The 12,666-nt window shown below is 39.2% G+C and overlaps 1 protein-coding gene across 32 annotated transcripts; it reads right to left on the minus strand.

Moving 5' to 3' along the window:
- Positions 1–624: 624 nt before the first annotated feature.
- Positions 625–12,459, minus strand: sh3bgr (SH3 domain binding glutamate-rich protein). 32 transcript variants are annotated; one of them, XR_006011647.1, is made up of 13 exons: positions 12,280–12,459; positions 10,668–10,853; positions 10,375–10,455; positions 9,294–9,368; positions 8,055–8,255; positions 7,415–7,444; positions 5,109–5,185; positions 4,975–4,998; positions 4,595–4,621; positions 3,377–3,403; positions 2,275–2,304; positions 1,713–1,767; positions 625–773 (listed from the first exon to the last, which is right to left on the minus strand). XR_006011647.1 is itself a non-coding variant. In XM_041995469.1 (12 exons), exons 1-11 carry the CDS (start codon positions 12,322–12,324, stop codon positions 1,734–1,736), a joined length of 834 nt encoding a protein of 277 aa, XP_041851403.1. In that variant the 5' UTR covers positions 12,325–12,459; the 3' UTR covers positions 625–773; positions 1,713–1,733. The 32 variants fall into 32 exon arrangements, 28 of the variants coding, with proteins under 28 accessions (XP_041851403.1, XP_041851405.1, XP_041851402.1 ...); XR_006011649.1 differs by lacking the exon at positions 4,595–4,621; XR_006011648.1 differs by lacking the exon at positions 2,275–2,304.
- Positions 12,460–12,666: the final 207 nt, after the last annotated feature.

Raw genomic sequence — 12,666 nt, forward strand, 5'->3', positions numbered from 1 at the left:
ACAATGATCCATTGATCTATAAATATTCTACAGTTTAAAATAAAACAGAATAGCAACAATGAGCCTTTTTTAAATATATATTTACTTTATTCAATTTTCCATTGCTTCCAAGTCTTAGCCACATGTTTCACTCTTTGTTCAACAAAGTGCATTGATTAGACAGCAGTACTGGCAGAAGTAGTGGTGGTGGTGAAGTTTGCAATCCTGTAGCTTGAGCAAATGTCCCTCCTCGTCAGGCCATTACAAGTCTCAGCTGGCATTATACATTCAGTTGATAAAAGAAGTCAGTAAGGCACAAGACTGGAATAAAAGAACAGAACAGTTCCCAGAGGAGTAGTTATAAAAGCTACACGCTAAGATATGCCAAGGAAACCTTTTAGTTGCTGTTGAAAAGGTCAATGCCTCTTTGTGTTAGAAAAATAGTTTTTAACATAAAGCATGAGAAATGTGTTGGGGTTTAACAAAACAACTGTCATTTTACAAAAGCTACTCATAACAAACACCACTAGGCTACCCTGCGTATTTTCATTACAGTAAGTCTCTACAAGTAAAATATAAAAATTAAGTCAACATTGCAGTCAAAATGGGAAAGGAGTGGGACAAATCAGGGTTAGGACTGTTTAGTTTGAATGGCTCCTTCAAGCATGTGACCAACTGTTTCCAGAAGGTTCCAATGAAGCATTGGTAGAGGGGCCATCGGACGGGTCACGGAAGGGAGGCGGGGTGGGGGGCGTCGAGCGTCAGGGCGAGACGGAACAAGGGGCTCCTTCGGGCTGGCACACAAGACAAACAGATGAAGGGAAAAAATGAGGTCACACATTTGCCAGTTGTCTGAGGCAGTCACCACCACCACCTCCACGCCTGTGCCACCCATGTGCCCGCTTCTCCGGAGGCACATGTGAAAGCTCACTTAGCAGCTTCTTCTAACAAGGCGTGACAGGGGCTCATAGGGGTTGGGAGGCAGCAAAGGGAGGGGGGAGACTAGATTCCCATTTCTCCACAGCTTGTTTTTTAGCTCTTCCTGCAGCGGGTTGCGGATGCCCTGACACACAGAGATTAACTAAAAGGCTACCTTTGAAGATTAGGATTATTATCATCACACCCATCATCATCATCAGTGCCACTGCCTCAAAGGATTTAAAAAAAAAAGAGGGAATTGTGAGATGTTTTTGTTTTAGCTCCATGTGATCCCCAGGCTTTCTGTGTGCTCATTTAAGCTGTTTCAGATGGAGCCAGTGGTGGCAGTCCCTTGTTAAAGAACTGCTGCATTATTTGCTTTCCACTGTTTACACACACCAAAGTGCAAGTCTACAGTACGCAAAGCATAACTCCACTCAAACTGTGGGGAGAAGCAAGAAAATTCTCAATGCTAGTATGTGAGATTTATGCATTTCACTTATGAAAGGAAGGACTTTTAGTTGCAATGAGAGCATGGCAGTGCTTCACAGGTACATTTTAAATTATAGCTACAATGACAGGTTGAGTAATTATGTAATTTTGCATTTGCCTGTGATTGGCCAGCAGGGTCAAAGGGGCAAACAAAAGGTAGAGCACATTTCTGAATACAGCTTTATCTTTTAAATTAATGTGATTACACTAAAAAAAACTAAACAAAAAAAGAACTGCTGATCACTGGTCTATTGTTCCACGTTACGATCTACTGCCCTCCAGTGGTAAAGTAGAGGAAGTAAAGGACAGTAAAGAGCTTTTACCTGGACAGTAGCAAGGCATCATCATTGTCCACTTGGTTTACTCAGCCTCTTACTCCTGTTGAGAGCAGAAAAAAAAAACTTTTAATAACCTTTACATACTCAGGAAGCAGTAAAAGATTAAAAAGAAGAAGGTTAGCAGGAATGTATTAATTATCAGAATACTTTTTAAATCCCAGCAGATTAATAAATGTATGAGTTCAAAGTGACTATGTGTGTTATGTTACCATACTTGAGCACATTTCAAATGTTTCTGATGGCACAGTTTAATTTGACAGAAACAATCCCTGTGACAGCCGGATCCATCTATTTTGCCATTTTCAAGCTAATGTCGGTGAAACAAAGGCAACAAAGTCTCATGAAAAAGCTGGAGTAAAAATCCAAGAGCTTTCCTTTCATTTCAAAAGCAACCATCTCTAAGTACTCTCCACCTACACTGCTAAATTCCCGTCATTACTGCTTAACGTCTGTGTTTTGTGTCTCTCACAGAGCTTCCCTCTTAACACGACCAGAACAAGACTTTATCCACACGTCAAGCACAGGCAGCATTTCAGATGCGACAAACCTGTGTGTCTTCCAAGTCTTCTTCTTCTCCCTTTGACACATTAAAAAGAAAGAGAAAGATAGGGAGTTGTGTGAAGTCATGGTCCAAACGGCAAGAAGGCGAGAGGCCTTCACATGTTAGTGGATGCAATGACAGGGAAAAAAATGGAGGGGAGAGGAGCAGGTTTTATTGTTTTTTTGTCAGTGATGGCAGAGTCAAGACAAACTGAAAACTAAGTTTAATGTATGAACTGAGGTGACCTAAGTGGGACATGAGTGATGTTTAAGATGGTGCACCTTTTAAGTTAATACTTTAAAATATCAAACATCATGTGTACGGCTGAGAGCTGTTTCTTGTGAGAACAGTGTGATGACAGCCTTACTGAGGTACAAAAGAAATGGCCTCATTACCTACAATTAGATGCCTCGACCACCTAATTCATTCTTATCATACGGTTTAATAGAGTGATAACCAAATAAATTAGGCAGCGTGTCACAGTCTAGTGGCTCATCTCATGTAAAATACTGATTTACTTTTACTTTGTTTCCTTCCAAATATTGTGCAATAACATGATGCGCTACATCCCTCTTTGAAACTTGTCACATCCACTTCACATCCACTTTGTTCAGAGTGCTCTTGGCAAAAAGAAACGCAGGCCATGACTTCTTACAAAGAAAAAAACGAAAAACATGTCACCCTGTCAGGTCGATGCGTCCCCAGCTCCGTGCAACAACCAAACCGAACACATGTCCCAAATATGCTCATGTGCACATAGGCAGAGCCAAAGAACACGAGAAAAAGACTTTTCACCTGTTCTTAAGATGTCAAAACAAAAAAGGTAAAAAATGTCCTGACAGACAAGGGGAAAGTGCCTCTGTGGATATTTCTTAAAGTTCACTACAACACTGCACAAATATTGTGTTGTGTCATCCCTGAGGTGAATAAAAAATCTGAGCCACTCAACATCTGCACATTGTGCACTGGACTGTGAGACATACATTTGCCTTGGGGAGAGACCATAGATTCTAGGGTCTTTGTAGTCAGATCATGCATTGAAATACCACTCCCAGTATAGTTCATGCAATGCAAACATGGACAGAAATTCTACAATCCAAACATATACCTCTTCTACTTCAGCTTCTTCTTCTTCCTACGGAAGATCAAATCAGGGAGTGTTGAGTTTGAGAATATCATAAAGAGAGGAATATGCAATGGTCCATACATGATGGCTATGTCTGTAACCACACGTATTCCACCTTAAAGGTTTAAATAACATGTATTTATCATGCATCAGGCACCTCTATGGAAAAGAATTTTAAAAGTCACATGCAGCACAAAGAAACAGAAAGAAAAAGAAGAACAGTAGAAGCCGAGAAGCCTAAAAGATGTAAGACACTGCAAAGCTACCTCACTGCCTGGTTCATCTTGGTCCTGCAAGAAAGGTGGGACAAAGACAAAACAGAAAGAAAGGGTGGAAAGAAGGCAAAGCAGTGAAACATAAGCGATAGAAGCTCAAGCAGAGGTTGGAATGTCTCAGAGAAGCAGAGCCCTTTTCACACAGCACTTCGATATGGAAATCATTACGCCCTCTACTTGTCATTACATATACTTTATTGGTTGTAGATTGTAATTTGGGATCTGGCAAAGTTAAAACATTCAGGTTCAGGGAAGTTATGCTGTGTGAAAAGGCTGAAGTCATTGTGGACTAAGTGAAACTTGCAACCCTGTCCTAAGGGCTCAATGAACAAACCATGAGTAAAGCAGGGGTATCGCTGTGAATTGACAGGCCAGACTCCTATAAAGCACTTTCAAATGCTCATTAAGTCCGCTGTCATAACTATAATAAGTGAAGAAATATTCTGTAATTGGGCTCGTGGTAGAGGGTCATAAAGAATTACTGTCATCTAACTGCACTCTTAATAGATCCCATTATCAAACTTATGTAACAGTGCGAACCATAAAAGCGATGTAGTACCAAGTAAAATCTAGAATTACTTCATAAAACTGAGCCTTTTATAGGCAGTTTCTTTAATAAACTCTGTGGAGGTCATAATTTAATCATTCCTGCATAACAGTAGACACCTTTTGTGTTATTGCTATGTCTTGTTCTTGACCCTGATGCAGATGATGCAGGCCTAAGACCATCTGTGATTGGTCTTAGACCTAACAGCTTGGAAAATACTACGAAATTTATTGGATTGTACTAAATAAGAAAACACAGAAAAACACTGAAGGAATGCTTGATGCAACATAGGAACTACGAGTGACTGGTGACTGAAAAGAAACAAGACAAACCGCGGAGGGCTGGGGGCAGGTAAAAATAAAAATCACATGAATCTACCTCAAGCTGCCGTAGCTCTTCTTCCTCCTAAAAAAAATAACAAATAGCAGGTCAACACGCTATGAGGAGAGCAAGAGAGCAGCACAGACATGCGCTAGAGCGGAAAAGGGGGTAGTTGAGGATGTCAGGAAACAGCTACAGCTGGAAAGAAATGAGGCTGTTAGCAAAGAGAACTCAAAGAAAGGGAAAGGGTGGTGAGGTGTTGTGGTGAGAAAACAAAGGTGATGATGAGAGACAACAACAGAACAAACCCCCCCCACCACCACCATCACACCAGCTTAACCACAGTAACCCTCCCTTTTCTCTGTACCATCAAACCCACAACGCTGATGACTATATGGAGGAACCATGGAAAGAGTTGATCAACGCAGCACAGTTACCTCTGACTGCAAATCCTCTTCCACCTGGAAGGAGCAAACCAAGAGGAGATGGACAATAAAGCAAACAAGGGGTCAAACACCATACAAAATGTATGTGCATTAGGAATGACTGGTGTTAATCTCAGCAGACACACCTCTGACAATGATTTCTTTGAATGGAGTGGAATCGGTTAGGTGATGGATGTATTTGAACAACAAGTAAATTCCCCAACTGTTAAATGAAATGAGAATCCATGGGATGAGTCACTCTGTTACTGAACACAAACATGTAGCATTTCCAAAGCATTTCAGTGGATATGATTTAGGATGTCCAGCAAAGTCAGGCTGTTTAACTGGAAGAGCAAAAATGCGATGCCTCCAAAATAGTCAGGAAAACAGGCTGACCAGAAGATATGAAAGGATGCACAATCGAATTTTTTTCAAATTGTTCACACATTTAAAAGAGAAGAAAATAAACACCCACCGTCTATACAGGCAGGGATTTTTAAGAGTCATTCAGTACATGCTTCTATTCCATTAGATCATTTAACAGTCTTCACTGGTTTAACCTCTACAATCACGTTTAGACAAAAGATGAGCTGAATTTTGACTTGTCAAAATCAAAACAGCATCTTCACAGAACACAGCATGATTTAGCTTTAGTAAGTAAGAAATAAAAGTTAAAATACGTTAATCTGAAAGGTTACAGAAATCTTACATGTTCAGCTTTTAGTAATCTATTTATGCATCACTTTGAGAATTACTGCAAGCAGACAGTGACTGGCTGTGGTGAGGACTGGTGAGAGCACTTACTCTGAAACACAAATGTCATTTGTACACATTGCATCTGTAACAAACAGTGATAATGAAACATGCATGATTTTTAATTAGTGCATGTATGTCCCACTATATATAATGGTAGAGCAATTTCTTGCTGGTATGAAATCTAATAGAGGGTATGCACCTGCATCCCAGACAATGTAGACATGACCCACTGAATGGCAAAATATTCAATATGACTTCAGCCGCTAGTTGTGGGAACAGAAGGATAATAAGTGAAAGATATCTAAATAAAAGGCTGTAGAACCTATAGAAGAATTGTAGACTACATGCATCTTGCCAGAAATTGTATTTTTCTGATTTGAACACTGGGAAAATCCTACAAAGCCAAAAGCATGTAAAAATCTAGCCAACTTCATAGTGAGAAATGAAGGAGATGACGACTACAAACATCATTCTGGTTGTATACGGACAGGCTAGTAGCAACTAGTTTCTATTTTACTCAAACTTCTGTAATTAAAACAGTTAGCATGGATGACGTTATCGCCTATAATCCAATGTGCAGCCCATGTTACGTGTATGTGAGCAGAATCATGACACAAAGCTAAATGTTTTGGGGGCGTACTTTTTGTCTATTTATAATGATTAATTTGATGTCAAAGTTGGAAAATTTTAGGACTGCAATTTAACAATCTATCAAAAAGACAACACTAAAATAATTCTGAATATAATTTAAAGTTATGTACGGCTAATGTGCAACACTTCCAGATATGCCCCAGTGATGGCACTGGCAAGTGTTGTGTGGGCCACATGTGGTTCAAACATGAGAGGCCAGCCTGGACATTGATTACAGTCACATAGAGTCAATACCATGAGTCAAATCTGAATGTGGACCAAAAAATACTGCAGATGTGGGTTTTATTTGGACCAAACATTTTTTGCATTTATATCTATCTTTGGTTATATTACCATAAAGCAGACCAAAGGAGCACTGTTGTAGGTTGGGTTTTTCTTTTTTATACACTGCAGTTACACATGTTGAATGGTCTGTTGAGGTTTGTTTAAACATTGTACAACAATTGTTATAAAATCTATCATATTAGGTACAAAGTATTAAATGCAAAACCAAAATATTTGAGCATGGATTTTCTCAAGCTGCAGCAAACCATTTGGGTCTTTTCTCTTTCATTTTTGTAATTTTGTAATGAGCAAACTGAATTATTTCTGAATTTGCTGGTATAGTCAATCACGCATCACCTCTTACCTATTTTAGACACAGTTTCTGTGTTTCTTAACTAATGAAGCAGCCTGTGGACACTTAAACAGCAGTCTTTTTGCCACTCAGAGGGAACCAACCTGAGTACAATCTCATATCTGATGACATTATGTGCATTCCCTCTATAGCTGCTGTGAACTGCTTTTGTTAAAGGTCATATTATGCTTTTATGAGCCTTCCTTCCAAAGCAAGAGCTAAAATGGAGCATTTTAAATTGAGGGCACAAAGGGAATGTACAGAATGAGGAAAAACAATGTGCTTTTTGAAAATTAAGGCATGTAAAGCTCTTCCGGTAGGTCAACAAATCAAGCTAGGAGCATGTAAATCAGCATAATATGGTCTCTTTAATAGAGCACTAAAGTACTCCTCAGGTTAGTTTACTATGAAGAGTTTGTAAAATCATACCTGTTCTTCTTCCTCTTCTGCTTGAGCCTGCTAAAAGAAAACACAAGATTGTATTAGAGGCGTCAGATTCTCCACACATCATACATAATTGTACATGAAAACACAGACAGCACACCATCCGGTGGGAGACCAGGCTTAAGACCAGGCTTAATGAATCAGAGTTGGGTGGTCGTGGGACTCAACTGTCACACATCTTGACCAGGACAATTAATGGATAAGAAGTGTGCATTGCAGTGCAGCAGGGGTCACATTATCAAGACAAATGATAATGGGGTCACTTCACAACACAAGGAATCAAAACAAAGAAATGCAATAATAAAAGAAGTCAAACATCTACTGGGACTTAAAAGATAACAGGATGAGAAGAGGAATGTTGCACATTGTGTGTTAGTAAATGATTCAATCCGGAGAGAGACTTGAGGAAGAGATGCAGTACAAGGATGACAGGAACTTGCAAAGGAGGCAAACCTTGGATAAAAAGAAGAGGACATTAAAAAGGAAAGATGAGTAGTGGAGGAAAAACAGAGCATTCCAGGAATGATGGGAAGATATAAGAAGGAACAAAAAAAAGTGAAACATTTAAGGGAAGGAAGAGGCAGCAACACAACGGGAGGCTGGGTTGTAATTATGTGGCATTTACTGTGTCTTCTGTGACCTCTTCTGTTTCTTCCACTGCCTCCTCCCCTTCCTCCTCCTCCTCAGCAGGGGCCTCGTCTACTGCTGTTTCTCCTTCGGTGGCTTCATCACCTGCTTTGCCACCCTCACCTTCCTCCTCATCAGCTGCCTCTCCCTGGTCCTTATCTCCGTGTGCATCACCATTACGCTCCTCCACTGGAACCTCCTTGTTGTGAAGTGAAAACAACAATGTGTGATCAAAGAAAACAAGCAGCCTGAATTAAAAGATAAATCAAAATACTTTCAAAATGTATTCAGAAACTTCTTCAGCAGCACTAAGATGATCATCTGATCATTGGGAGGGGTTCTGACAACTGAGATGTGTTAGTCTTGTGGATCCAGCAGGTATAGAGGGGAGGAGAAGTTAAAAAGGGGGAGATGATGGTTTCTGTAATATGAAAAGAGTTTAGAAGTTTAACTACCTAATCTAACTACAAGGTAACCAAATTTGCCTAAAGTTAACCAATTTAATTTAATTCTGTTGCATGATATTTGTTTATTGCATGCAAAGATTACATGAGATTTTTGTTTTTCTACTGGATGCAAAACTGTTAGAAATTCATTCCAATAGTTCTGTTATGCAACATGTAAAGTGTAAAACAACATTAAATCCATAAGATTTTCATTTGAACTATTTAAGCCCCAAAGCAGAAAAAGCACCTAAGAATTCTGCAGCCCTGCGAATGACCTGTAAAGCAGATGTATGATTGCGGTTAAAATCCAATTTATGGCAAATGTTTGCCTTAAAATGTCACAAGGAATGTGTCCTCACCGTTATTGCCAAAAAAGAGAAATGTTATTTTTCTTGGAGGAGCACTGTTGAAGGTTGCTGGAATAAGAAGGTACAACATCCACAAAATTTCTCTTTATAAGTGCAAACGGATCAAAGCCTAAAAAATGAAACATTAGTTGTTATGAAACATGAGGGGTGCATGATGCGTCACAGTTTAATGGCAAACTGAACACATGGAAGAAGTGTTGTAATGTTATTGTGAAAGCAGGAAATATTAAGTTGACATGAACTGAAATTTCATGCAACACAAAGATTAGTTGATGATGGGTGGATCTTAGTGGACTTAGTGGCTAATTAGGAGTCTTAGAGGGAAGGAAGCAAGTTACGTTAACTGGATGAAGATGAGAAGGTGAGCCACGGTGAAAAGAAACAAAGCATGATTTGAAATGGAAAAAGAAAGAACGGCATTACTACTGAGTCATCAGGGTTTTCCTCAACATGGGTCCCGTTCTGCATTATGTGCTCCTCCTCAGCCTGAACTGCTTCCTGTATCAAGGAAACGGTGTGATTTAACAGAAGCTGTTGCAAAAAAATCTAGAAAATGACTGTTTAGATCATCAATCTGTCCCCTAAATCTAACACTGGGAATCTATCTAAGATTTTCTTTAAAGTATTGCATCCAATTTAACATAATATGATACAAAAACAAAACTATGCAACTATTTTGAGTTGTGTGTAGAAATATATTTAAGTCTGAAGCAGAAATGTTATTCTGTGAGCTTTATATGAAATGACATGACACGAAAAATGTCTAAATTTAATTTAAACTAGCAAAGCTCAGTTAGTTATATTCCTCTTTTACAAAAAACAAAACTAATCTATGATAATCTAATATATGAATTTCCTTACTTTTTGTGCTAAGTTTAGTTTAACATGATTCTTAATATAAAACTGTAAAGTTACTGGGAATTCTGTTGTGGAAATCACATTTTGTGGATTTTTATGCTTCTTAATGCAACTATCAGTGAAAATTTTGTTCTCTACCAACAAATACAAATTAAAAAGCTTTAGAAGGAATGCCACAGTCAGGATAAGGCCTTTTAGAGCAATTTGTACCATTTACTATGAAAGATAGAGTTCAAATTACTTGTAAACATTGAATCTGACTCTAATTTCCAGTTTATAAACTATTGGAAACATGGCCGGTACTCATTTATTACTGTCGTACATTCTGACTATGAGCTGTATGTTTAACTAATTATTTATATCTGTTGTCAGTAAGTCTCCAAAAGAAGCCTTTAAGAACCTTGAACTGTGTTGTTTTTGTTCACTTATACCTAGACAGTATTCACAACACACTGACAAAACCTTCTAACTAACTAGCTAAGTGAAACCTTTTAATACCCAGATGATGGGATATGAAAGTATATGAATACATGTGTGTTTGAATAAATATTACTGCTTACATTAAAGGCTGACAGATGGTAAAAAAAAATACTTAAATGGTTTAAAGTCTATTTTCCTTTAATTAAAATGGTTAAATAGTTCCAACCTTTGAGCCAGGGGGAGGGGGCAGCCCCAAGAAGGTATACACCGAGTTGTCCTCCTTAGCATCGAAGAAAGTCTCATAATCCTGCATGAAAATAAGAAAAGAATGCTTTTAAAGTGTGCACCATCTTCTGTCAAGGAATTCCTAAATAGGTTAAAAGTATTTTCCTCTGATGCCTCACCATCATGGTTCATGACTCACATCAAACTGTTTATTAATTGCAAAGCAAATAACATCCTGAGACAAAATGTTATCAAACACAGGTTCTCAATAATTTTGCATGCATGCATGCTTACCCCACAGTAACTCTCTTCATTAAAAATCTGTGGCGGGAGGGGGATGCCGTTGGCAGGCTTCTTGTCCTGAGGAACGTTCTGCCTCATCCACATGCGGTTCTCTTCGCTGCAGGCGATGTCCAGCTCAGTGTAGTCCACTTTAAGCGCCTCCAAGAAGGCGACCACATCTTGCTGCTTCTTCTTGATCTGGGAGACAGAAAAATCTATATTATTAGTTTTCTCAAAATCAATAGTGATGGCCCAGCATGTCGGGATGAGGCTGTAAAGTTTGCTTTCCTAAAAAGTAGGCATTACAGATTTGATTATGCAGGGAAGAATGCTACACAAGCTGTTGAAAGTAACGCAGAATTTTTCACATCCTTGACACAACACGGTGAGGAAATAATGAAGTGTGTTCAGAGAGAGGCTTCTTCAGGTTGCACTGAACATGACAGGATGTCATTCCTGTCAACAGTCATAGCAAGAACCCTGTAGAATAGGAACTTAAATAAATTTCATTCATTATTACCATTAATGACAATGACTATTAATGAAATAAGATCCAAAAAAAAAAAAAAAAAAAAAACAATAACGCCCCTTTGGGGATTAATAACTTAATTTTTATCATTTCATTTTAATTGGATTAAAAGGAAATGCAAAATTTTTCAAGATAGTAGGTGATAATTCACATCACATCAGATGTAAGATACTCCCTGACTTTCCTGTTCTCCTGTTTCAGTCAAGTGTCAACTCATTAGAAACTGTTTTGTCAATTAGTCACACATTGTGCAAAATGGCAAATACGTTTTGTAGCTCCTTAAATATGAGCAAATACCAGTTCTTTTTCTGTCATGTCACTGTGTTTTTATGCTTTTTGCATTTTATACTGTTGTAATCATCCTGCTACTAATTTATTTATGGTTGTGGGACATGTAGGTCTTTCTTTCCAGCCTTTTCCAATAAGTTACAGTTCAAATCATCCAGTTTCAGTCACTGTTAAAGGTAGACTAGTGCAGTCAGTCATGAGGTGTCATCTGCTAATTTTGGGTAGAAGTCAAGTTAAACTTGGGCAACAGCCAACATACAAACAAGTCCACTCGGAGGACAAAGCCCTCTGTGAGACAACCCCGCTAACAAGCCAGCACTGCTTTAAACTGCTTATTTAGCTTTGCCAAAAGTAGATCTGGTGGATGAATTCACCCCCCACCCTCAGCAGTCATCGCCCCACCTAACAGACTGTTACTTTAGGAAAACATCCGATCACAAATAAGTAAGAAAGGCTCCTTTTTTAAAGGGGAGAATGCCTCTATAAACACCCTCTTTGAGATCTGATTAGGCATGCGAGGCTCCGTTACGTGAAAAAGTTTGGGAGCCCCTGTTCTGGAAAGCTCCGCGTGAGAATCACAGCGAGTTGCCAGATAATTAAACAATAGACACAAGCGCAGCTCAAGTAGAAATCTAAGCAATACCTCAAGCCTAGCAAGAGGCTTCAAACATAACAAATCGAGGGCAGTGACTTTAATGTGGAGGTTTAGCCAGTCAGTATGATTGACAGTCCTGGTCGGTTTGAGCAGAACAACCTGCAAAAGTTTCACCCTGAAGGGGAACCAAGTCGCACTGGCTGAAAGCTTACCGCTGTGGATCCCGATGAAGAGGCGAGGAATACTTTGATGACCATTTTCTTACAATAGGTTATATTTTGTAGAATATGCAACAAGAAGGGTCTTAAAGGAGCAGACTGTCTCCTCTATTATTAGACCTCACCCAGGACGGAGACATAGCACTGAGATCACACACACACACATACACGCGGTGCTGGAGTTATTTTTGTCTCAGAATCCATTAGTGAGGATTGGTGGGTTGGCCCCGGGTGGGGGAAACGTAGTGCCACACATACTGATTGGCAACTTCAGCTGCCTGTCTGCAGGGGGACAGAGAAGCTGGCTTCCAAGTCCTTCCTGGGGAGGACAGAAATAGCAGTGACTGCAGGTCTGAGAGGTTTTCACATGCAGGATGCGCG

Source organism: Melanotaenia boesemani, chromosome 9 (genome assembly GCF_017639745.1).
Source record: "Melanotaenia boesemani isolate fMelBoe1 chromosome 9, fMelBoe1.pri, whole genome shotgun sequence".
NCBI classification, from domain to species: Eukaryota; Metazoa; Chordata; class Actinopteri; order Atheriniformes; family Melanotaeniidae; genus Melanotaenia; species Melanotaenia boesemani.